We start from the raw sequence: 22,221 nt of genomic DNA, 5'->3' as shown, positions 1-22,221 counted from the left end.
TGATATTTCAGTAGCATGAATTGTTATTTTGACCAAGGAAATAGTACTGTCCCAATGTTAGCTCTCTAAAATAAAATCCAAAGCAACAACGAAACAGAGGTTACTTATTTTATATAATAACTATAAATATAAATAAATATAATGGTAAATTATAACTTTCTTCCCAAAATAGCTATATTTCTAAATTTAAAAAGACTTGTTTTTAGCATTTCAAAAACATTTTCCTTTATCAAATTCCGGTTATGTTTTCATTATTTTGTTCCCTAAAAATTGTGTCAGATATGGCATCAAGTTGCTCATTATGTTCCATAATTTTCCTTCTTTCTTCGGGCTCTCTGCTTTCGCCTGACCATTTATGCATACAGTTTTTTGAGCACTCCGCTTTCAACACTCTTTAAAATAAGCGCATTAAATGCAAAGCTGCAACTTCCGATTTTTACGCGGTGCACACGAAGGCGTCCCGAACCTCCTGCAGCCAAACTGAAAACTGCAAACCAGTTGGCGGTCTTAATTATGAGCAAATGTTGGTCAAGTTATGCGTTCCGTTCTTACTTTCGCAGCTCTCCCCAGGCTCCCCCTTGGCAGGCTCACTTTTCACCTCGGTCGGTGGGTTGTGCGAGCTTCGAGAGGCCCGTATCGAAATCCTATAATTATGTGCAATCAATACTTTTTTGGTATCGGCTTAAGCCGGAACGGATCTACTGGACGGGAACGGAGTTCGGGGTGGGACTTCTGCCGGGAGACGATGGGTCTGCGTTGGTCGGTGGCTAATAAAGCGATTGAAGAGTCGCCTTCGCAATGGAGGTGGAAAACGAAAGAGGGGTTACTTAATGCGGAAATATAATTTGTTTCTTGAACACGAAAGTAAGTTTCAATTTTTAAATTCATCGGTACACAAACTTGATTAAGTAAAGAGTCAATTTCTTTTTTGTATTGCTTTAAAAAAAGTATCTTGTTTGTGGCCTTGTAAAATAATTACTAACCCACGAAATGATTCTTTACCGTAACATAAAACATAGTTTTCTTGGTGGATTTTTAAGATAATTGCTTATAATTCCCAACAGGTTCTAGGCTATTAAAATAAAAATATAAAAGATATATTCCGTAGGAAATGTTTATATACTTACAACCTTGCAATATACATATAAACTCTAGTCCTTAAAAATAATATTTTCAATTTTAAAAATGATAGTTAAAAAAACATTTTTAATATTTGTTCCATTCTCCATTAAATATTTATTGTTCATCGTGAGAAATAAAATAAAAAATAAAATAAAATAAAATAATAAAAAATAAAATGAATAAGCTGAGTGCAGTAAGGCATTTGGGTAGGGGATGCTGGAATTTTAGAGCCTGAACCTTGGCAGTGCAATAAAATTGGATAAAACGAATTAGAAAACGTAGTTTTGAAAAGATTTCCTATGATTAAAAATAACTATTTTAAGTATACGTACGTAACGTATAACGTTTACTTATCATAACGTAAGGCCACACGAGGGTGTGTGTATTGGCTAAGCACGGAGAGTGCACTCGCTACTCTACCATATCTAGTTTCCCAAACGGCATTCTGCACTATCAAAGCTACAGCCACACTACGCCAACCAAAAAGAGAGAAGTGTTTAGTCATTTTCAAAGAAATTTGTTTCTCGAAGTTTTCCCAAAAACAGCCATATAATAGGCCCTTCAGCGCCCCTACCTCTCAGTTTGAAGGAATTCAGCAACCGGAACTTACAGCCATGGAGTTTCCTCACCTGGGACAGCACTGCAGCGAGCCAACCTGCAACAGATTGGGTGAGACAACGCGAAGCTGGGCAACCAGGAAGTGGGAAGCTAATTGAATTAATTTCGATCCACGTCTCCAGATTTCCTGCCCGTGAAGTGCGACTCTTGCGACAAGGTCTTCTGCGCCTCACACTACAACTACGACCGGCACAGCTGCCCCGCCGCCCACAGGAAGAACGTCCAGGTGCCCATCTGTCCACTGTGCCGCGAGCCCGTGCCCACGCCCCCGGGAGTGGAGCCCGACGTGACCGTGGGCCAGCACATCGACCAGCAGTGCAAGTCGGAGAGCAAGAAGATCTACACGAATCGCTGCCACGCCAAGGGCTGCAAGCGCAAAGAGCTCATCCCGGTGACCTGCTCCCAGTGCCACCTGAACTTTTGCCTGCGTCATCGCCACACCAGCGACCACGACTGCCAGCCAAGTGCCAGGCCAGCGGCGGCAGCCAGCTCCTCCTCGGGCACTGGGGGATGGCAGTCTATATTCAAGACCTCCACGGACACGCGATCCATGGCTGCCCAGGCGGCCGAAAGGCGCATGCAGAGCAAGCCCACCAGCAGCAGCAGCAACGCGACCAATTCCAGACCAAGGCCTGTGCAGGCCACCCAAGTACAAAACATACAGGGCAACATGGTGAGTGAGGGATCTTCTGAAGATCAATACTCATATTCAGATAACTATAACAAATCCAAGAGGAGAAGCTAGTTAGGCCACATCACATTTATAGTAAGCCCCTATATTGCTTTACCGAAAAAGAACAGAATTTCGTTTGCTTATTAAACAGAAAAGTTCTCCGATTGCCCAGATCATTCTAGACCTTTATCCGAAGTCATTTACACCATGATTTTATCAATTTCAGAGCGAAGACGAGGCCCTTGCGCGAGCCCTAGCCTTATCGATCATGGAGCAGGATGACGCGGCGGAACGCAACCGCCAAGCTCCAACCACAAACAACGCCCAGCAGGTTTCGGTGGGCGGGGCTGGCAACCAGCAGGGCAACGCCAAGGACAAGTGCCTGCTGTCCTAGTTCACAGGGTCAGCACCACAACAGCCCCCTCTCAACATATCCATCACTTGACCAGCAGCAAGGAATCTGCCCAACTACTAGTTGCTAATCAAACTCTGTTATCGTAATATTTTGTTGGTAATTTACTTCGACTTCGTCACATTCTACGTGGTTTAGCAAAAATAAATCAATGTTAACTCTATATTTTTGGAAAGCATAGATGAGAGTTGTGTAACACGGATCTTTGAAGAGGAAACAAGGGAAAACGACCCTATTGCAAACCGATCTTACTCAACGCTAAACAGATAAATATGATACAAGGCTAGCTACATAAATAGATACACATAGGTAGTTATACAAGATACATTGCAAATTATTCGGAATTGGCCTGCGTTGGTGGCTCCTCCGCAATCTTCTCCGGCGGTGGTCCTTCCGCGGGAACCACCTCCACCTGGGCAGCGGCTGCCTCAGCCTTGGGCTCCTCCACCAGCTCGGACCTATTGGACAACGTGCTGAGCTTGCGCCCAACAGCCGGACCCTCCACCGAGGACGAGGTGCTGATTTTCCGGGCTGCTGCTGCAAAGCTGGCCACTCCCTCGGCGGCCAAAATACTGGCGCTGGACAACAGAATGGACACCTGCTCCGCCGACGGACAACTCGTGATGATCATATCATCTGTGGAGTAGCCATTGGTGGTCAGCAGTTGCTCCAGCTTCACAAAGGACTGGATGATGTTGTTCTGATGCGGGAAACAGAAGTTAATAGAGGTCTACTTCAAATAAACTTTGACAAAGCTTACGCGGATCGGCCGAAAGATGATGAACTCCGTATCACGATTGCTCAGGTAGAGCTGCATGGAGCGCTGCAGCACAGCCAGCTTGGCTTTGATGAGGCGCTGCGTCTCCTGGATGATACTGCTGATCTGCTGCGGGCTGGCCCAAGGGCTTTGCCTCAAAACGTAGCTGGCTTTCGCGGACTCCGGCGACTGGGGCGTTGCTGGAGTGGCTTGAGCCAACAGGCTCTGCGCCTTTTCCAGGAATGTTACGAGCGGTCCCACCAGCATGTGGACCGCATCCTTGATGTACTTCTCACACACCGACTTCAGCTGACGGTCCACCTCCTTTCGCGAGTCCAGCAAATGCTCCTTGATCTGCGGCGTGCCCTCCAGCAGGAATTCCAGCAGGGCATTGTTGCTGCCCATGGAGAAGAGCTGCTTGCGCTTCTGCAGCAGGCCAAAGGCAGCCGTCTTCACCTTGCTGAAGTCCAGCGAGGTTTCCTTCACCGTGAAGTCCACCCGGAACGGGGCAATCTGTTCCCGCAGAATAAGCAAATGCTTGATCTCGAACAGCTCGCCGTCAATGGGCGTCTTGCTGGCTGATATCTTGCCCGCCGCATGGGAGACACTCTGGATGCACAGCTTGAGAGCCTCCTGGGACAGGCCCTGGAAAATGGGTCGATCCACGCAGCGGTAGAGCCTCGAGAGGCACACCAGCGTGCGACGCACTGTGGGATACCACATGCCATGCAGGTCAGCGGGGGAATCTGTAGAGGAAACACGTTAGCTTGGGATTCCTAGCTTGGGCTGCTTTTGCGACTCACTCATCTGCTTCACCCTGTAGGCGGTGTCCACGCTTTCCGTCTCCACGACACTCGAGACACTGGATATCATGGAGGCGCGAGAATCGGAGCGTCGCAAGGGGGCAGGTTCTTGCAGCGACAGGGCAATGCTCTGAAATAAATGCACTTTATATTTCTGCCAGTTTAAATCATCTGTAATCCTCCAACCTCCATCATTTCCAGCTTCTCCGGGTAGGCCAAGTCCCCCGATGAGGGATTAAAGTTCTGAATGTCCGACTGGAGGTATAGATGCGCTCGAAAGACCAAGCGCTCCTGCACATCCTGCAGCAGCTGATGCGCAATGGTGGCAAAGGCCTCCAGGGCAGCAGCTAGACCATAAAGGCATGTTTCTAATATAGCTTCTGTATAGGAAATGGTTCTACCAACTTACGGTTCTGCTGGACGTGCTCTTCCAGCATTTCAATGCGCAGAATTGAGCAGATCTCGGCCAGCGTTTCCAAGTGATTGATGTGTATGATAAAGGGTCGCATGGTGTCGTACAGAATGGTGCACAAGCCCTCCAAATAAACCCTAAAAAGGAGGATATGATGAGTAATAGGTCCATTTAGTTACCCCTCTAAGCTTACGTCAAATGTGGGGCCCCCGTGCTGAAGAACTGGTAGAACAGACGCTGCTCGTCCTGGCACACGTGCACCAGGAAGGCACAGGCACTCCGGGTAAGCGAGCAGTGATCCCCCTTGTGAGCCAGCTTAACGTTCTGAATGGACAGATTCACCGCCGGCGACATCACGCTGGCCCGCTGCGCCAAGTAGTGCTGCTGCAGATCCGCCATCAGCTGGGCGTAGTCCTGGCTGTGCTCCGAACGGGCCTCGATCAACTGGGCCACGCGCTTCACCTTCGCCGCGGCCGTTTGGTACTTCCCGTAGTACAAAGCGAAGGCGGCATCGGGCGCCTTGATGGCAGTAGAGGCATCCGGCACGTTCTTGGGATGCAGTGTGGCCTCCGTGGCCTGGTTGATCACGCTGGTCACATAGTTGCGCACCAGACCCGAGGCTTTTCCCAGGCACTGCCTGTACTTGACGTTGTAGGTGGCCGCGTCCTTGAACTTGGGCTGGAAGGGAAGGTAGTTAGGATATGGATTACCAAAGGGGAAGACCACTGCTCACATTCTCCTCGATGTAGTTGAGACACTCGTCGATCTTGTTGAGGCACTCCCGGAAGGCTTCGCTGGCCACCGAGAGCGTGGGACTCTGCAGTCGCTGGTTGAGCAGCTCCACCTGGCTGAAGTAGTGCAGCCGGCGCTGGATCTCGTGGCTCAGCTCCTGGAGCTTCTCCTGCTCCTCGATCAGCTGCTCGCTGGCCGTGTTGAGGGCGCTCGTCTTCTGCGACACAAAGTCATACTCGTCGCAGAGGGCGCCCAGGCGCTCCATGGCCCCCGCGATCTGGTCCAGCATGTGGGAGCACTCCGCCTTGCGCTGCTCCAGCTGCTGCAGGTATTTGTGGTAGTCGGCGTCGCCACGTTGCTCGATCTCCGCGCTGACGTCCGCAAACCAGAGCAGGAAGTCGTTGGTGTTCTGCAGACCCTCCGCTGGCAACTCTCCCTCATCGCCGTTCTGCGGAGGCGTTGCTGCCAGGTTTTCGCCGGGAGCTGGCTGTGTGGGCGTGGTCGGTGGCGGTGCCTGGGGATAAACAACAGGGTAAGAACTGATCTTTGCTGACCATCCCAGATTTCACTCACCGATGTCCCGCTGTCGCGCCACAGACTGGTCAGCACGTCCAGGTGCTCCTCCTGCTGGACACTCAGCGCCGCCAGCGGGTCCGTCTTGGACTCCCATTGCATCAGGCGGTTGCGAATCTTGCGCAAATTCTCATTCTCGCTCTGAATTCGTTCGACGTCATCCATTTTTCTGCGGCGGATTTGGGAAACAATCGATCAGCTGTTCAGAGATGGCAGGTCGGAGGTGGCCAGTGATGCCCAGCTGCGGCAGACAGCGCTGGCTAGAGCTGAGCAGGTAGCCATTTTTGGTGAGACGTAGATATTATTTATATTTATTCATAAGGAATTTGGAATTGCGATAAAATAATAATTACATTTTCTATTATTCTAAAATTTTTTAAACTAATTTGGTTGTTCCCAAACTGTTGTGTTGCTCAATTGCCACTTTAAGCAAAACAGGAAACACTCTTAATAGTTTCTCCTAAATTTAAGCAAAATTTAATTTCGTTTTCAGAACACGAAAGCCTAAATTGAGTTGCTTATCCCAAACAAGGTACAACGATTAATAGTTTGTTTAATTAAACTTAAAATCCAATCCACCAAAACCACTAAAAATACTAGCTAAGCTTGGCGATTCAATAGCCAACCTGTTAGCACCGGCACTAAGCTAGTGTTTTCCAACACTGCGGCATTAATAAAAGTTCTGTTTCCTTCTGTTTTTATTGAATTTTGACCAGCTTTTTCGGGTAATACAGCTCACGATGGCCCCGCAGCCGGTGGTAACGGGGCTCTCCCCCAAGGAGGGTCCTCCTGGCACCCGCGTCATCATCCGCGGCGAGTTCCTGGGCACCCGTGTGCAAGATCTGATTGGTAGGCGTAGTCCGACGCACCCATCCCCAGTTTTCTGATGACTTTCCCCTATCTTTCCCGAAAACCAAAGGCCTGAACATCTGCGGCTCGGATTGCCTGCTGTCCGCGGAGTGGAAGTCGCCCAACAAGATCATCGCACGCACTGGTCCGGCCAAGGGCAAGGGGGACATCATAGTGACCACCCTGAGCGGCGGAGTGGGCACCTCCACGGTGCAGTTCCGGGCCTACCACGAGACCATCGGTCCCCTCAAGGAGTCCGCCGTGTGGATCGAGGAGTCGCCCTCGCAGAATTTCGCCTGGGGTCGCCGCACCCTGGCCCAGTCCGGCCTGACGCAGGAGGATCCCCTCGGTCTGTCCATCGAGGGCAACGAGCAGAAGATCCCCGAGGATCTGCGCGACCTGTTTCCCGATGCCTGCGGCGATCTGTCACAGGAGCACTTCTCGCCGGCCTGGTTCCTGCTGGAGAACCACCTGGCCACCTCCTTTGAGGATCTCAAGGCGGGCCTGTCCTTTCTGAAGCGCAAGGTTGAGAGCCAGAAGGAGGGCCAGCTGTCCTTCCTCAAGTCCAATGCGGGCTCTGTGATTGACCAGCTGGACACGCTGATGAACATCCGGGACAAGCTGCAAGAGGATGAGAAGCTGTACGGCAAGGAGACCCTGAACGTCCTAGAAACATCCATTCAGAGTGAGTTGGGTTTTCCCTTAAGGTGATTCCATCCTCATGTATTTCTTTGCAGACACCATCAGCGAGTCGCAGAAGATCTTCACGGACGTGCTGGTGCGCAAGGAGAAGGCCGACTCCACCAGGTCCGTCCTGTTCGCCCTGTCGCGGCACAAGTTCCTCTTCTGCCTGCCCAACTCGGTGGACCGACGTGCCAAGGCTGGCGAATACGACATTGTGGTCAACGACTATTCGCGCGCCAAGAATCTCTTTGGCAAGACGGAGATCCTCATCTTCCGCAAGGTGCTTGAGGAGGTGGACCTGAGAATTCTGTCCATCAGGAAGCAGCTGCACGAGAAGGTGGTAAAGATGCCGCAGAGCGTGGAGCAGCAGAAGAAATTGATCAAGGCTTTGATTAGTTTGGAGCTTCAGCAGAGCGGAACTCCAATTGGCGACAAGCTGCGCAACATCGATCCTGCCTGGGATGCCATCGAGGCCAGGGCCAAGTACCTGGAGGGAACCTTCCGCCAGACCTTCGAGCAGCACGCCAACAAGGATACGAGCGCGCAGGAGAAGGCCAAAAACAGGGATCCCAGCCAGGCGCCCAGTCGCGTGAACTTCTGCGAGGAGCTGTGCGACATTGCAGCCTCCCAGCTGCCAGATTTGTGGCGACTGGGCCAGCTGTACTTCACCGGAGAGCTGCGCGGCCCCCATGACCCCAAGCCGGGTGACTTCAAGCGCATGATTTTGAACGCCATCGAAAAGTTCTGCGTCTATTTGCGCTTGGCCATCCTTATTGCCGCCGATCAGCGCGCCTTGCGGCAGTCCAGCGGCTTGTCCTGGCCCACTGGCTCCGCCTCGGCCACTCATCAGTTCCTTCCCTGGATTCCGCAGTGCCTGCGCTTCACGAGGATCGCCTATGCCACACTCATAAGTCTGGATTTGCCCTCCGAAGCTCTGGACATCATACAGAAGCTGATCGACGAGGTGCGCATCTTCTGCTTCTCGATCATCTTCAAGCGGGCCACGGATCGGTGCAAGAAGCTGGGCAGCCAGGAAACCTGGGAGCTGGGCGTGGAGGAGTATCCAGGAGCCACCCTGCTGCCCGCCGCCTTGGAGACCCTGCTCACCGAGACGCTGGACGAGGTGCAGTCTGTGTGCATGCAGCGGGAGACGCGGGAGGGAAATCTCCTCGAGCCGCAGTCGGATGGACAAAGGGAGGTGACCCAGCGCCTGCAGGAGTTCCTGTCCGCCTTCAGCGGTGTAATCGAGGAGCTAGCCTTCCATTCCCACGACGAGGAGACGCCCACCCACAATGTGTCGCAGCTGCTGGGATTTCCCAACTCCCAGCAACCAGATTCGGTGGCCGGAAGCGGCGGAGGATCGGCAGTGACCTGGGAGCAGCGCATGCTCTGCTGCCTGGCCAACTATGCGTACTGCAACAAGAGCTTCTTCGCGCGCATCGGCGAGATCTTCGTGCGATACGGTTACCCCCTGCCCACTCTGGCAATCGAAACGGCGCGGTACTCGGTTAATCAACTGTTTACCAACCTGCTGGAAGACTACGTCGAGCACAAGGGTGATCCCCTGGTGGGCACCATAGAGCCCTCCATGTACCTGGGTCGTTTCCAGTGGGACCACGAGATGGAGATCGGCCAGCTGCGTCCCTACGCCCACGAGTGTTGCGACAATCTGGTCGGTGTCTACTCCGAGATCTACAGTATTTCTCCGGCTCTGCTGCGACCCATCCTGGAGTCCATTGTGCAGACCATATCCGAGGAGCTGGCTCGCCTGATGAGCTGCGTCCAGCGGTTTAGCTTCACGGGAGCGATTCAGGCCCACGTGGACATACGCCTGCTGAGGGACTCTCTGGAGGGTTACGTCAATGAGACAGCCAAGTAAGTTGGGGATGCCCAATGCACTTTCTAGGATTACAATTACTAATTCCCCCTCCTCCCTTAGGAACTACTTCATGGAGGCGCTGGAGGCCATCAATCCTCCCATGAGCGGCGAGCAGAAGCGCAAGGCAGACGACATTCTGGAGCGGGTGAAGCGGAACATGCGGCTGCAGCTGCTCTGCTTCAGTGTGAAGGATCCCTAGGCACATTCCACTGCCCGACGTAGTCCATGTAGATAGCTTATACCTTAACTAGCTTGTGATTCCCCGCGTTCTGGGGATAAATCTTTATTCGATTGCAAAAACTCACTTACTCACTACGACTCACAAGCCTAACAACTTTGGGTCAACTTGGAAATCATTCTGGGCCATGTTCTTGATGACCTGCTCCACGTCGATGGTGTTGAACTTCTCCTGGACGCGCTGCTTGATGGGGTTCTCGATGGCGTCCATGATCTGGTAGCGCAGCAGATTGGGAATCACGTTCACCGCAAACTCCATGACGTAGTCCAGCGTACCCGCTCCGTCGCATCGCACCTGTATGTTGCCCATGTCGAACTGCAGGTCGGTGATCTGCGCCCGCTTGCGCGTGTCCAGGGACTGGCTCACGCCCACGGTGGCGCGGATGTGCTGCACGGTGAACTGGACGTGGCCCACGCGGGTCATCATGCCCAGACCCACCTCCCACTGGCCGGCTCCAGTCACCTGCTGCGTGCCAATTTGAAGGACCACCGACACCGTTTTGTTGGCCATGCCAGCGGTGATGTTTCCCACCCGGTAGAAGCTCGAGATGCCATTGATCCAGGTGTGGGCCAGCTGGACGCTGAACACGCCCATGGTGCGGTTCACATCGGGCAGGTGGTACGGATCGTAGCCCTTCTCCCGCACCATCTTGCGGGCCATGGCTATGGCGCTGTCCAGCGGCGTTATCGAGTTGGGCAGCCGGCGCTCGCCCAGGGTGTTCTGGATCATGGTGTCGATCTCGCTGCGCAGCTTCTTGTCCGCCTCCTGCAGCATGAAGGGCTTCATGGCGTCGAAGACCAGATTGGGGGCCCCGTTCACCACGCTCTGGAAGACGCTGCCCACCAGGCCGAGGTTCTGGAAGTCCATGGTCATGTCCGAGAAGGTGATGTCGATCTTGATGCGGTCCGTGGCCAGGTGGCCGTCCCGCTCGACGGCCAAGAAGGCGGTGGCCTCGGCATAGACGTTCTTCAGAACCACGGTGAAGGGTCCATTGGCCTTGGAAAAGAAGGAGCTCAGCGTGTACTGCCCCTTGACCAGCATCTGATCCAGCTGGAGGCCACCGTTGAACTGGAAAAGAGGAGGTACTAAACATCAGAGGAGCTTCAAATCAATGTGGAGACCCACCTTCATCTCCTTCAAGTCCAGGTTCATCTTGTCAATGCGGAACTTGGAGAGTCCATGGGCCTTGACCTGCTTCATGTCCAGATTGGCCATGCCCATGCTCTTCTTGACATTGGGCACCTCCAGGGGATCGGGCACGGGCACGCCGGGCAGGCCCTGTGGGTCCTCCTGCTGGAAGTGCTGCAGCATGGCCTCCACCTGGGCGGCGATGGTGGCCTGGCTCTGCTTGACCTTAAGTGCGTCATCGGACTCGCTGGCCTCCTGCTCCACGACCACTGCTCAAAGGTCAAAGAGTGAGTGGCTGCGATCGAGTGGATGGCTGGCTCCAGGATGGGGCTTACCTTCTCCTGGCTCCTGGGAGTGGGCAATGTGGCAGCTGCCTGCCAGCAGGCCCACGAGCACGAGCACTATCAGGGGCTTCATCTCTCGGGGATTAGGCTGAACCTCTGCTTATCAGTTGAGGAAAGAACAAGAAAACGCGGCTGCCTCCGTTCGCGACTTGGGACAAACACGCACTGCCGACTGGCGCGTTAATCAAGAGATAATGATGAGCCAGCCAGCAGGCGGCGATCCGACGATCAGCAGCGCTTATCTAAGGGCGACTCTTCTCGCGGAGCGCTGATTAAACTCGGAATTGAGCCCGAGTGACTCAAGTGAGCGGAAATGGAGGGTCTGCAGGCACTCATTCCACTCGCTTTCGAGAACGCTGTTCCAGAGATCTCGAACCGCCTTTCAAAGAGGGAAACTCCACATTTCTCAGAGTAGCAAAGCTCATGTTTATTTGCCTTTGCTTAATATTTTAGTAATATTATTATTTTCGCATATATAATACGGCTATATATGGCCTTGTTTTTATGGTTTCACGTGCTCAAAAAAATTCATGCTCAAAAAAAAGTCTTAGCCTATGAAAAAAATTGTCTTAGCCTATGAAAAAAATTGTCTTAGCCTAGGAAAAAAATTGTTTCTCCGCACTTCGAGCAAAGCATCTAAGTTATAGCATAATTCGCTGTTCGTTTAACGATAATTATTCCTAACTCTTGACTATTGCTTTGCCCTCGAATACATAGTTTTTGCGGCAGCTGAAGAATCGCTTAATACTACACGACTGTTTCTTATGCATATGAAAAAAAAGGGAGTTTTAGAAACGTTTGCTGGTTGGTTACAAAAAGTCTGGAAAATCCTCTGGATGTAGAATGCTCCTAAAAGACATTTGGGAGTTGGTTGAGTGGACTTCGCTGAGATAGAGGAACTGCGCAAGTGGAAATAAATATGCTACGGGTACGACATCAAGAGAAAGTAAAGTAAGAGGATCAATGAGGAGGACACCAAGGAGTTCCACTAGTTGAGGAGGGATTTCCGCTCCCCAACATGTGTCACACATATCCTCTTAAGGACAACTTCTGGGCATCAGTAAACAAAAAAAGGTACGATAACAACATCTACGGGTGAGCTGCCTCGCTTACAGGTCGTCCGAGCCGGACATGATCTCCTCGAACAGCAGGTGGGCGTTGTCAGTGGCTGAGAGTCTGTCGCCAGCGGCAGAGTTACTCCTGGATCCGCCACTGACAAGCTCGTCCACCGTGTCGAGGGCCGAGAAGTTGGCCCTGCCCCGGCGCGTCCTGCTGGTCCTGAACTTCTTGGCCGGCGGCTCGATGACCTCCCTTTCCGGAGCCGGTGGCGGAGGGGGAGGCGAGAGCGAAGGAGCCGGCGGCGGAGGTGGTGGCGAGAGCGATGGAGCCGGTGGCTCCGGCAGAGCAGGCGGCGGCATCACGTAGGCGAACTTGGGAAGGCTTATCTTGCTATTGTTGTTGTGCACCTGCACGTAGATGTAGCCTGCTGTGGCCGGATCAACGGGCTTGTTGTCCTGGAATATGTTGAAGCCTGCAATGGGATGGGGTTAGAACGGACTCGACACTGCTGCATAGAAACCTACCCTGGACGCCGCCGGTCTCGTTCTCCATCAGCACCACGGGATACGGCGCGGTCATCATGTCGGAGAGCAGCACAAACTGGATGGCGCCGTTCGTGGCTGGCACCATATCCACACTGGTTTCCTCCTGCTTGGGCTCTTCTGCTGCCTGCTCCACCGGCTCTGGCTCTGGTGCTTCCTTAAGTACTTCTTCGAAGTCGTCGTCATCGTGGTCGCTCTCCACGTAGTCCTCTTTGTGGGGATTCTTGCATCCCACGCAGTGGCAGTCGGCACAGCTGTTGAAGTTCTTATAGCAGGGACAACGTGAGTTTCGGCAGGTGGTCAAGGTATTGGCCGCGCCGGAAATACCGCATCGGCATTTGGACTTCGGCGGCTTCACCTTTTCCTCCGCCTCCTTCCCACGGATCTTGCGGAAGGCCCCTTTGCCGGACTGCAGTTTGGCCTTGACCTCAGCCGGAGCAGGCTCGATTTTGGCGGCTGTCGAGGATTTCTTACTGCGGGTCTTCCTTCGCTTGGGCTGGGACTCAGTGCTGTTATCCTCCTGCTGCACCTCACAGCTGGGCTGCCATTCCACGTCCTGCGCCTCCTCCTCGGCGGCTGCTTGCAGCTCTTCCAGGTTCTTGTCCTGTGCCTGCTGCTCCTCCTCCTGCCACTCTGCTTGCATGTCGCCCAACTTCCGCTTCTGAGTAACCTGCTCTTCCTGTGGCTCTTGAACCTCCTCCAGATTAGGAGGTTGTGAAGTGTGCATTTCCACATGTGTATTGACTTCCTTGTGCTCCTCGGCCAGGGTCTCCGACGTAATCGAGGTCTCTTCGACTTCCTCAATGGTGGGCAGAGCCTCCTCGGGCTCCTCAGCGGGGAGCTCTGTCAACTGGGCAGAGGTTTCATCAGTTTCCTCCACGGCAGCCAGCACAGCCAACTCCGCGGAGTTGGCCATTTGCACCACCTGGCCGATCTGCAGATCCTGAGGATTGAACGGCGTGGACGCAGCGGTGGGCATCACATAGGACACGGCAAAGTTGGTGCTGTTGCCGGGAAAACTGGAGACCGACACGGCGCCGGACAGGTCCACCTGGTCCGTCCAAGCGTGATCCATAAAGCCCGACTCCGAGGACTCGGTGGCAATGACTATCTGCCCGCCGTGGGCGAGCAGGCCCATCCGCGATCCCGTGGGCAGCAGGGGCAGTGGCGAGAAGTGGCCCTGCTCGGCGGTGGCCGCGGCCTCCGCCTCAATGTCGCTGATATTCAGGTGCCGGTCGTAGGGCAGCTCTGGCGTGGTGGCCGCCGTTGTGGGCGGCGTCTCGGCGGGCAGCGAGGTGGGCAGGTCCTTGAGGAAGGGCAGATCTGGCTGCGGCAGGAAGGTGTCGCCCGTGTCTGAGATGTTGGAGCCCTCGCGTATGAAGTCCTGGGTGCTCAGGGGCGGCAGCCGGATGCGCGACACCAGCTCCCGGCCCACCTGGGGCCGCAGACCGCTCAGCTGGCCGAAGAGGGCGGAGTGCAGCAGGTGGACGCACAGCGTCTTGTAGCACAGCAGCTGGGTGCCCATCATGCGGTTCTCCTCGTAGGTCTTGAAGTCGGAGCAGTCCTCGCACTGTGAGCAGCGGGGGAACAGCCGCTTCTTGCCGCGCAGGCACAGCCGGCAGACGTTGTGCTGGCACCGCTTGCCCTTGGGCGAGTAGGGATCCACCAGGAGCTGGCAGCAGACCACGCAGGACAGCAGCTGGCGCAGCTCCCCGATGCCGGAGCTCAGCTCGTCCACGCGGCGCTTGGAGAGGTTCGAGGCGGAGCGCAGCGAGAGGCGCGTCACCTTCAAGTACACCGACTGGGCCAGCATGGTGGCTCTACTCGTGTGGCCGGGACTGTACGCCGGTGTCTGTGGTTTGTTTACCTCCCCGCAGGGTGGGACTCCGCTGGCCGGGTCGGCCTCCTCGGCTACCTGCTGCCTCCTTGGCTAGTTACCTGCAATCGCCTGGCCTCGGGATGTCAAACACACATTCTCAACTCGCGCAAATGCTCGATTTCTTCATTAATCGCATTAAATTCACAGGAATGCTCTTCTCGGTTTCACTTTTTCGTCGCTGTATATATCCTTATCACTATGTTTCACGTGCAAAAAAAAAAAAAAATTAGGGGGCTTATGTTGGTGGGCTCAGGGCATTGTAAGTGGTTACACTGGACAGTGTACACTTTAAAATAATAAATTAAACTAAAAAAAAAATTTACCCAAGCGAGGTGCTGAGCGAAGCAGTGTGACCGCAGCGTGGCGATATACCAACTGTGGGACCCTTCCTCGCAAGAGCCGTTATACCAAAGTGCCAAACAGCTGATTCGTAAGTCGAGTGATAGTTTAATTTTTAATAAATTAAATTTTACTATAAATGTATATTGTTAGTTGATTGTTTTCCTAAAAAACCAAAAACCATTAAGTTTTTCATGCTTGCCTAAGTTATTCAAACTTAAAAAATAAAAACATTCCGGTGTTCCACTCCCACCGTTCACAATCGCCGTTGGGAGGCTCTTGTTGATTTTTCGATTATCCAGCCTGCGGTCCTACTCCAAATTTTAACACTAAGTTTTTCAAGTAATTAAGGTTTTTTAGCGTATTTCCTGTCAAAATAGAAGGAATCAATTGAATTTGCAGACCTATAGCCTTCCCCTTATTGCAGGTGGAGGAAAAGCCAGAACATGCCGGAGCCGCGCAGTCCGATGGCCAGTTTCGCCGAGTCGGTGCTCAATGTCATCGATGGACCCATAACTTGGTTCCGCGGTACGTAATCCTCTAGGATGGGCATCCACAATGGGCTTAGGAGCCTCTGGACCCTGTTTAGACGGGTATCCTTCAGCCAGGGCAGGGAAAAAGTGGAAAAACTCCAGGCAATTACATAATGACATAACCTCAACAGTCTGGGCTTTTGTTTTTGTTTACACGGCTCTGCTAAAATGCTAAAAGCTATATTATTTAGGGTTTTTAGAAAAGTAAGATGTCAGCATTTAGGGAAACTTGGTAGATTCCTCCCTTAACTAGTTAAAACTTTAGAATCACTAAAAATCTGAGAGCAGAGAATTTGCCGGATGAAATTATACTGGACTATTTTCCAACATCATTTCAAACAATTCAACTGATTGTTTTAATATTTTGTCTTCAAATAAACATTTCATATTTAAATTCCTATCCATATTTCATAGCAATCGGCCCTATATTGCAATTAGAACAGCACTTTTAAGACCCATGCTGATCTTATGAATCCCCCAAAGACTAACTTGTCATTGCCCCACAGAGAGCATTGTGGAGCCCAACCAGGAGAAGCAGAATTGGTACCACCAGCGCTTCCGCCGCGTCCCGACGATCGATCAGTGCTACACGGACGACGCCGTCTGCCGCTTTGAGGCCGATCAGCAGTTCCGCCGGGACCGCATGGTGGACAACGAGATCGTGAACATTCTGCGCCAGCGCTTCGAGGATTGCACCCTCTACGAGGCCCCTGACCACATCGTCAAGTGCAAGCCGCTGCTGGAACAGTACGAAAAGGCCACCGAGAACTGGTTCATCAAGTGTGAGTGGAATCCTTTCTTGAGACACCTAGTCCAAACCTTTAAATGGCAATCAATTGATCGATTTCCTCCCCTTTCAGATGGCGACTTGGGAGGCTATGCCAACGCCAAGACCGCGTACATGAAGCAGAAGCATCGCCTGATCTGGGAGCGTCGCCATGGACCCGTGGGCAGTGGCATGAAGGAGGAGGCCGCCCATTAAACTGCCTTTATGTGTCCAACGCGCCGATCTGAGCTGATGTTTTCTAGTTTCATTATCCGTTATAACTAAATATACACGCCCTGAAATGGTAATCCCGAGGATTGAGCTTGATTTAAACTGTTTTAAGTGAGGTAAATGTGGAACCCCCGTGTATGTACGCATTCGGAAGGTAGAGCTTCTTACTCGATAATATTTTAACAGGATTTAAAGTTATTTGTCTACAGTTTTTATTTCTCAATTCCATTTTAAGGTCAAATGTTTGATTTACAATTGTGCATAATACTAGTTTCTAGTGTTTTTAATAACTTACAAACTATTTGAGACAGTAGATTCTCAAGAGAGAAAGAGTCGGGTTTTGAGTTCTAAAATTCATTATTTTGTTTGAATTCGAGCACTCCAAGAACTTAGCATGAAATATTGATGACTCTTTAAAATAATATTACAATAATTTGTGATACTTTGTAAAAGGTTATATTATTTTAAAGTAGCATCAGTATATGAAATAATTTTTCGTTTCTTTAAGAAAAGGAATTCAAGGTCTATAGACCATATTGTTTTTCTCTAAACAAAGAAAAAATTACACTTTCCTAATGGAATTAGATATACAATATTAGTCATTAGTAAAACTTTTAAGTCATTCTTTTCACTACAATTCAACTAACCTAAAATCAGTTCCGCCTTAGCTGATTGAGACTAGCGGCTTGTTCATGAGACTCTTTTTGAGCTTGGCCAGGGTGCTGTTTGCGGCCTTGCTGTCTCCCGGCTTCTTGTCCTTGTTCTTGGGACCCAGGGGAATCATGGTTGTGTCCATCAGCTTGCGTCGGAATCCCTTGTAGAACTGCAGCACCTGCGGATTGGCCCACACCTGCTTGGCGTCGAAGTCCAGAATGCGAATGGATTGCAGGGATTTGGCGCGCGACAAGGCCACGTAGGCCTGTCCAGCCTCGAATACTTTCGACAGGGACATCTCCACGCAGTCGAGCGTCAAGCCCTGACTTTTGTGTATGGAGAATGCCCAGGCCAGCTTCAATGGAACCTGACGCCGTGTGATGATGCCTCCCGAGGCGGTTTTGATGATCCACTTCTCGTGCTTGCAAACGTACTCCTGGTTGTTCTTGAACCGAACCACTGGCAGATCCTTGTCCATTCTCACAACCACGCCGCGAGCTCCGTTCACCAGACCATTGGCTATGTTTATATTCTTGAGCAGCATCACTTGGGCATTTACTTTGAGGTACAATTGAGAGGGAGCCTGAATCTGCTGATCCAGAGTCTTGGTCATGCCCGCGTCCGAATCATCAGCCTTGAATAAAATCTTGTCCCCCTCGAGGTTCTCCAACTTGGACTCGTTAATGGAGTTGGCATCGTTTGTGTGGGAGCACAGTTGCGTGGCCAGAATGCCATTTCCCTCGATTTTCTGCTTGGAAGTGGCTGCCAATCGGCTGGTGATGGAATCATTCACGTGGCCAATGCGGAGGTGGTTGAGAATCTTAACGAACTCCGGATCCGATTGACGATGCACTTGCTTGAGCTCGTAGACACACTGGATGCAGGTCTCCCAGGCGCTGGACTGAAAGCAGAATCGCTGCTGCGGCGTGGCATTGGGCGCAGCTCCGAAATCCGCCTTAATAACGGGGGGAAGCTGCAGGAAATCGCCGCACAGGATGAGCTGGATGCCGCCAAAGGGTCGATCATTGCGCCGAATGTGCCGGGCAACGGCTTCGATTTTCTACGGGAAAAGGGAGAAGGTGAATAAACTCTCTATAAAAAGCATTATTATAGGAGAAGTAGTACCTCGAAGAACTGCCCGTCCACCATGGAGATCTCATCGATTATCAGTCGTTTGCACTTCCTCCAGGTCTGGGCACTGGCTGGTCGGGAAGCCAGCTCTAGGCACCTCTGCATGGTGGCGTCTCCTCCTCCGATGCCCGCAAAGGCGTGCAAAGTGGTGCCGCCAATCAGGCAGGCTGCCACTCCCGTGGAGGCTGTGGCCACTGTTCCATCGGGCGGCAGGGCGGAGATGATCCTGCGGAGCAGAAAACTCTTGCCAGTGCCCGCAGAGCCGGTGAAGAATACACTTTTGCCGGAGGTGCAGGCCCGCAGCACCTCCATTTGCTCTTCGCTCAGTCTGAGGGACTCATCGGTGGTCGATTGGTAGAGCTTCTTGGCGGCTGGCAGGCTGCCCCGGTCCTTCTCCTCCTTGAGCTCCTCGAATCTCCGCTTTTTGGCTGCCTGGGGTGAAGGCGTGGTCACTGAACCTTTCGACATCAAACCCGCCTTTTTGCGCGCCAAAATCATCTCGGCAGTGGTGACGGGCGAGACTTCGTCGAAGGTGCTGGGTTTCCCGGACATCAGATGCTCCCTGAGTTTCTTCTGCAAGGAGGCATCGTCTGGCTGAGACCCTCCCTCGGTTCCATTCATTTTGATGTAGATCGTGCGCAGGAAGAACATCAATGTGCCTGGCGGAGCGTTGGATAAGTAGAGGGTGCAGTTCTCCGCCTTGAAGTTGAAGGTGGCCTTGCCCTCGGCCATGAACTTCTTGTGCACCATGAGGTCCTTCAGCTTGAACTTCAGGGGCTTCAGCTTCTCGGGCGTCACCTCCACAAACAATTCCCGCAGATCGTTCCGCACCAGGCGCAAAGTGGCCGTCTTGTAGGCCAGTTTGCGGCCCGTAATGCCCACGGAATTGGTCCACTGCATGTTCACCGCACAGGTGAGCACTGCGTCGTTGAGATCCATGGCGGTATTACCTGGGCTTTAGTCAGACTTCGTTTAAATTAGTTTAAATTAAAATTGTAAACCTTCCATGCGCTTGGTCTTAGTACTAAATGAGTATTTAAATACCGCAAAGTCGCGGCAAAATTTCAAGCCATAATTTTCTAAAATACCAAAGCCAGCATGACCGTTGCCAATAAAAATACCAAAATGCATAGCTGAGTTTCGAACCCAAACCAGGGTTTTATTTCCGTTGGAATTCTGAATTTATTTATTTTAAATTATTAAGTAGGCTAGGAAAACAAATTTATTATATGTAAAATGATTAGAAAAAATCATTACATAGAATATAAAACGAGTTAATAAAGATCATTATGAATATGGACTTGAGGTTGATTGTGCGCCTTCTGCTCGCCATTCTGTTGGCTTCTTTGATATCCACAATTTTGATGGGAAGCCAGATACACAGAAGAATAGTCGAGTCCATTGCCATTAAAATCAACCAAAGGGGTATGCCTAGAGAGAAGGCGGGGATTTCCCCACCCATATTTACCTTAACCCAAAACAAATTGGATATTTTGAAAGTCCTTCGTCATGGAAACTTTCACTTGCCAGTTCAAGAAGCTAATAAGGATTGGCACTACTCTCCTACTAAGGATATGATTGGGACAGGTCTGGGTGAACAGGGAAGAGCAGCTGTGTTGCCAAGTACCTTGGATAAAGAAGCTACGGATATCCTCTACGGACTTCATGGCTACAATGCCAAACTCTCTGATCTCATAGCCCTAAACAGGTCCTTGCCCGATATCAGACCCTTGGGGTAAGTTCTTAAGGATACTATCCTGGAAATTTTTAAATTTAAATATATTTTAATAAGTTTAGTTGCTCAAAACGCAAGTATCTTGAGGTTCTGCCCAATGTGACTGTAATAATGGCTTTTCATAACGAACATCTCAGCGTGCTGCTCAGATCTATAACCAGCATCATTAACCGCTCTCCTCGGGAATTACTCAAGCAAATTGTCCTCGTGGACGATGCCAGCAATCTGCCGGATTTGGGACAAAAACTTGAAGACTTTGTGGCGTTTAACTTTCCCAAAGTAATACAGATAGTAAGACTTAAACAGCGTTGTGGTCTTGTTAAAGCCAAGGTGATAGGAGCCAAAAAAGCAATCAGCCAAGTTTTAGTCTTTCTAGAGTCCCACATCGAAGTCAATATAAATTGGGTGAGCCACTTGATTTTAATAAACTAAAATAATAAGAAATAATAATACATACTTCAATTTATTTTTTAGCTACCTCCTCTGCTAGAACCCATAGTTGTAAATGGGAATATAGTTACCGGTCCCATTTCAGATGTAATCCTGCACAAAACCTTCGCTTATATGAAGTATAATGCATTTACACGTTCGGGTTTTAATTGGTTGCTTGAGATTAAGGAACTACCGCTTTATCAGGGCGAAGAAGGTCTTGGTTCCATGCCGTACCGCACACCCCTTTTAGCAGGACCCTTGGCGATAGACAGAAGCTACTTTTGGAAACTGGGAGGATACGATGAGGGACTGGACCTCTGGGGCGGCGAGCAGCTCGAGATGAGCTTCAAGGTCTGGATGTGTGGCGGCATGTTGCTATATGTACCCTGCTCCCGAGTGGGCCAAATAAGGAGAGGACCCATGCGACCGAAGACGAGTCCAAGGAGTCAAGCTAGAGTGAGTGTCTCTTAGGGCATACCTTATAAGGTATAAAGATCGTCCTGCAATTGAGTTCTTATTTTAATTTACAAATTAATTAATTTCTATAAAAATGTTATACCTTAAATACCTTTCCTAGAACTACAGAAGAATAGCTGAAGTGTGGATGGATGAGTATAAGGAACACGTTTACCACTCGAGCCCAGAGCTCTATAGGAAGCCGGACCCAGGAGACCTTTCCCATTTGAAGACCCTAAGAGCTTCGCTGGGGTGCAAATCTTTCGACTGGTACATGAACCAAGTGGCTGCGGATTTTCTGAAGGCATTTCCCTTTGTGGATTCATCGGAAACTTTATTCGGGCTCATCGAAAGTGTGGCTTTTCCCGGCTTCTGCGTGGACTCCCTGAACCAGAAACACCTTAAGCCTGTAGTCCTCTCCCGCTGCACTAACAAAACGAGTCCCGGGGAACATCAAAACTGGATTCTAACGAAGGACCATGAGATTCAACTGACTAAAAGCGAAGAAGACTGTCTGGAAAGTCAGGGCCTTAAGACGAAGTCCGTGTGGCTTTTCCACTGCCACGGCAACGGTGGGAACCAGTATTGGTACTACAACCGCCGGCATCGGTGGCTCCAACAGGGCCAGATGTGGGTCTGGTGCCTCGAGGCTTATTTGCCCAGGGGCAAAGAGTTTGGCAAGGTGTTCTCCAACAATATTTGCGACAAAAACAAACAGAGCCAGCAGTGGAAGTTTGGATAAATAGCTGGGTATAACCGCAAATGAATTATCGGGGATACTCAAAAAAATATTAGTACAAAATGTAACAAAAAATTTTTAAAATAATGATTAATAAGATAATAAGTTATAATAAGTTTCTATGTGTTTTTGTGTTGATTTTGTTGAATAAATTATTTCCTAGGTTTTTAATTTCTATAAAAAAAATATTTTATTTAAGATGAAGCAATCTAACTTGATTTTTTAAAAAAGTTTAAAGAATTTTTTGAGATCTTAAATTCTAGAATTTTACGGTTTCCTCCGTTGCCAAATAGTGCACAACAGTTGTGCAAATACCCCAGCAGATGTCGCCACCGTGACGCGCGTTAATTTAAATTCGCACGCGGTAACATTTAGATTACGAGTATTAATATTCTTTTCGCTCAGCTTTTGCTCAGGTGAGTGCGGCATCTGGCTCTTACACGTCACTGATTGATAGTGGAGAAGCTTGTTTTGGCCAACCGAAAATCGAGCCCCTTCCGC

At 50.8% G+C, this 22,221-nt stretch overlaps 8 protein-coding genes across 8 annotated transcripts; 4 read left to right on the top strand and 4 right to left on the bottom strand.

The window, feature by feature from the left end:
- The first annotated feature begins 1,568 nt into the window (after positions 1 to 1,568).
- Positions 1,569 to 2,988, top strand: LOC108029215 (AN1-type zinc finger protein 2A). Its single transcript, XM_017101406.3, has 3 exons — positions 1,569 to 1,791; positions 1,863 to 2,413; positions 2,640 to 2,988. Exons 1-3 carry the CDS (start codon positions 1,737 to 1,739, stop codon positions 2,805 to 2,807), a joined length of 774 nt encoding a protein of 257 aa, XP_016956895.1. The 5' UTR covers positions 1,569 to 1,736; the 3' UTR covers positions 2,808 to 2,988.
- LOC108029214 (conserved oligomeric Golgi complex subunit 3) lies at positions 2,912 to 6,330 on the bottom strand. Its single transcript, XM_017101405.3, has 8 exons — positions 6,103 to 6,330; positions 5,531 to 6,043; positions 4,991 to 5,475; positions 4,795 to 4,934; positions 4,572 to 4,732; positions 4,386 to 4,515; positions 3,586 to 4,328; positions 2,912 to 3,525 (listed from the first exon to the last, which is right to left on the bottom strand). Exons 1-8 carry the CDS (start codon positions 6,265 to 6,267, stop codon positions 3,160 to 3,162), a joined length of 2,703 nt encoding a protein of 900 aa, XP_016956894.1. The 5' UTR covers positions 6,268 to 6,330; the 3' UTR covers positions 2,912 to 3,159.
- A 428-nt stretch (positions 6,331 to 6,758) lies between these two features.
- LOC108029117 (exocyst complex component 2) lies at positions 6,759 to 9,832 on the top strand. The gene is made up of 4 exons (XM_017101230.3): positions 6,759 to 6,951; positions 7,022 to 7,636; positions 7,689 to 9,510; positions 9,575 to 9,832. The coding sequence occupies exons 1-4, from the start codon at positions 6,843 to 6,845 to the stop codon at positions 9,711 to 9,713; spliced, it is 2,685 nt and encodes an 894-aa protein (XP_016956719.1). The 5' UTR covers positions 6,759 to 6,842; the 3' UTR covers positions 9,714 to 9,832.
- On the bottom strand, positions 9,763 to 11,451 carry LOC108029119 (uncharacterized). Its single transcript, XM_017101232.3, has 3 exons — positions 11,216 to 11,451; positions 10,878 to 11,149; positions 9,763 to 10,820 (listed from the first exon to the last, which is right to left on the bottom strand). The coding sequence occupies exons 1-3, from the start codon at positions 11,295 to 11,297 to the stop codon at positions 9,834 to 9,836; spliced, it is 1,341 nt and encodes a 446-aa protein (XP_016956721.1). The 5' UTR covers positions 11,298 to 11,451; the 3' UTR covers positions 9,763 to 9,833.
- Positions 11,452 to 11,619: 168 nt separating this feature from the next.
- Positions 11,620 to 15,075, bottom strand: LOC108029118 (E3 ubiquitin-protein ligase msl-2). Its single transcript, XM_017101231.2, has 3 exons — positions 15,028 to 15,075; positions 12,808 to 14,900; positions 11,620 to 12,755 (listed from the first exon to the last, which is right to left on the bottom strand). Exons 2-3 carry the CDS (start codon positions 14,636 to 14,638, stop codon positions 12,334 to 12,336), a joined length of 2,253 nt encoding a protein of 750 aa, XP_016956720.1. The 5' UTR covers positions 14,639 to 14,900; positions 15,028 to 15,075; the 3' UTR covers positions 11,620 to 12,333.
- A 208-nt stretch (positions 15,076 to 15,283) lies between these two features.
- LOC108029228 (NADH dehydrogenase [ubiquinone] 1 beta subcomplex subunit 10) lies at positions 15,284 to 16,669 on the top strand. Its single transcript, XM_017101421.3, has 4 exons — positions 15,284 to 15,385; positions 15,471 to 15,571; positions 16,083 to 16,358; positions 16,437 to 16,669. The coding sequence occupies exons 2-4, from the start codon at positions 15,490 to 15,492 to the stop codon at positions 16,556 to 16,558; spliced, it is 480 nt and encodes a 159-aa protein (XP_016956910.1). The 5' UTR covers positions 15,284 to 15,385; positions 15,471 to 15,489; the 3' UTR covers positions 16,559 to 16,669.
- A 92-nt stretch (positions 16,670 to 16,761) lies between these two features.
- Positions 16,762 to 19,395, bottom strand: LOC108029227 (ATP-dependent DNA helicase PIF1). Its single transcript, XM_017101420.3, has 2 exons — positions 18,353 to 19,395; positions 16,762 to 18,287 (listed from the first exon to the last, which is right to left on the bottom strand). The coding sequence occupies exons 1-2, from the start codon at positions 19,295 to 19,297 to the stop codon at positions 17,238 to 17,240; spliced, it is 1,995 nt and encodes a 664-aa protein (XP_016956909.1). The 5' UTR covers positions 19,298 to 19,395; the 3' UTR covers positions 16,762 to 17,237.
- Positions 19,396 to 19,560: 165 nt separating this feature from the next.
- LOC108028995 (putative polypeptide N-acetylgalactosaminyltransferase 10) lies at positions 19,561 to 21,836 on the top strand. Its single transcript, XM_017101037.3, has 4 exons — positions 19,561 to 20,093; positions 20,156 to 20,498; positions 20,568 to 20,981; positions 21,103 to 21,836. The coding sequence occupies exons 1-4, from the start codon at positions 19,648 to 19,650 to the stop codon at positions 21,721 to 21,723; spliced, it is 1,824 nt and encodes a 607-aa protein (XP_016956526.3). The 5' UTR covers positions 19,561 to 19,647; the 3' UTR covers positions 21,724 to 21,836.
- The last annotated feature ends 385 nt before the right edge of the window (positions 21,837 to 22,221 follow it).

The sequence above is a fragment of the Drosophila biarmipes genome, chromosome 2L, assembly GCF_025231255.1.
Source record: "Drosophila biarmipes strain raj3 chromosome 2L, RU_DBia_V1.1, whole genome shotgun sequence".
Classification (NCBI taxonomy): domain Eukaryota; kingdom Metazoa; phylum Arthropoda; class Insecta; order Diptera; family Drosophilidae; genus Drosophila; species Drosophila biarmipes.
This window is presented reverse-complemented; position numbering and strand designations above follow the sequence as displayed.

Bases quoted from the DNA above. Each gene is read 5' to 3' on its own strand.
- LOC108029215 (XM_017101406.3), top strand. From the start codon at position 1,737: ATGGAGTTTCCTCACCTGGGACAGCACTGCAGCGAGCCAACCTGCAAC. The intron at 1,792-1,862 runs GTGAGACAACGC...CCACGTCTCCAG, and splicing joins GCCAACCTGCAACAGATTGG to ATTTCCTGCCCGTGAAGTGC. The intron at 2,414-2,639 runs GTGAGTGAGGGA...TATCAATTTCAG, and splicing joins AAAACATACAGGGCAACATG to AGCGAAGACGAGGCCCTTGC.
- LOC108029214 (XM_017101405.3), bottom strand. From the start codon at position 6,267: ATGGATGACGTCGAACGAATTCAGAGCGAGAATGAGAATTTGCGCAAG. The intron at 6,044-6,102 runs GTGAGTGAAATC...GTTTATCCCCAG, and splicing joins GGCGCGACAGCGGGACATCG to GCACCGCCACCGACCACGCC. The intron at 5,476-5,530 runs GTGAGCAGTGGT...CTTCCCTTCCAG, and splicing joins TCAACTACATCGAGGAGAAT to CCCAAGTTCAAGGACGCGGC.
- LOC108029117 (XM_017101230.3), top strand. From the start codon at position 6,843: ATGGCCCCGCAGCCGGTGGTAACGGGGCTCTCCCCCAAGGAGGGTCCT. The intron at 7,637-7,688 runs GTGAGTTGGGTT...ATTTCTTTGCAG, and splicing joins CCTAGAAACATCCATTCAGA to ACACCATCAGCGAGTCGCAG. The intron at 9,511-9,574 runs GTAAGTTGGGGA...CTCCTCCCTTAG, and splicing joins TACGTCAATGAGACAGCCAA to GAACTACTTCATGGAGGCGC.
- LOC108029119 (XM_017101232.3), bottom strand. From the start codon at position 11,297: ATGAAGCCCCTGATAGTGCTCGTGCTCGTGGGCCTGCTGGCAGGCAGC. The intron at 11,150-11,215 runs GTAAGCCCCATC...ACCTTTGAGCAG, and splicing joins CTCCCAGGAGCCAGGAGAAG to TGGTCGTGGAGCAGGAGGCC. The intron at 10,821-10,877 runs GTGGGTCTCCAC...CCTCTTTTCCAG, and splicing joins TGGACTTGAAGGAGATGAAG to TTCAACGGTGGCCTCCAGCT.
- LOC108029118 (XM_017101231.2), bottom strand. From the start codon at position 14,638: ATGCTGGCCCAGTCGGTGTACTTGAAGGTGACGCGCCTCTCGCTGCGC. The intron at 12,756-12,807 runs GTAGGTTTCTAT...ATCCCATTGCAG, and splicing joins CGAGACCGGCGGCGTCCAGG to GCTTCAACATATTCCAGGAC.
- LOC108029228 (XM_017101421.3), top strand. From the start codon at position 15,490: ATGCCGGAGCCGCGCAGTCCGATGGCCAGTTTCGCCGAGTCGGTGCTC. The intron at 15,572-16,082 runs GTACGTAATCCT...ATTGCCCCACAG, and splicing joins ACCCATAACTTGGTTCCGCG to AGAGCATTGTGGAGCCCAAC. The intron at 16,359-16,436 runs GTGAGTGGAATC...CTCCCCTTTCAG, and splicing joins CGAGAACTGGTTCATCAAGT to ATGGCGACTTGGGAGGCTAT.
- LOC108029227 (XM_017101420.3), bottom strand. From the start codon at position 19,297: ATGGATCTCAACGACGCAGTGCTCACCTGTGCGGTGAACATGCAGTGG. The intron at 18,288-18,352 runs GTACTACTTCTC...CTTTTCCCGTAG, and splicing joins TGGACGGGCAGTTCTTCGAG to AAAATCGAAGCCGTTGCCCG.
- LOC108028995 (XM_017101037.3), top strand. From the start codon at position 19,648: ATGAATATGGACTTGAGGTTGATTGTGCGCCTTCTGCTCGCCATTCTG. The intron at 20,094-20,155 runs GTAAGTTCTTAA...TAATAAGTTTAG, and splicing joins CCCGATATCAGACCCTTGGG to TTGCTCAAAACGCAAGTATC. The intron at 20,982-21,102 runs GTGAGTGTCTCT...TACCTTTCCTAG, and splicing joins GTCCAAGGAGTCAAGCTAGA to AACTACAGAAGAATAGCTGA.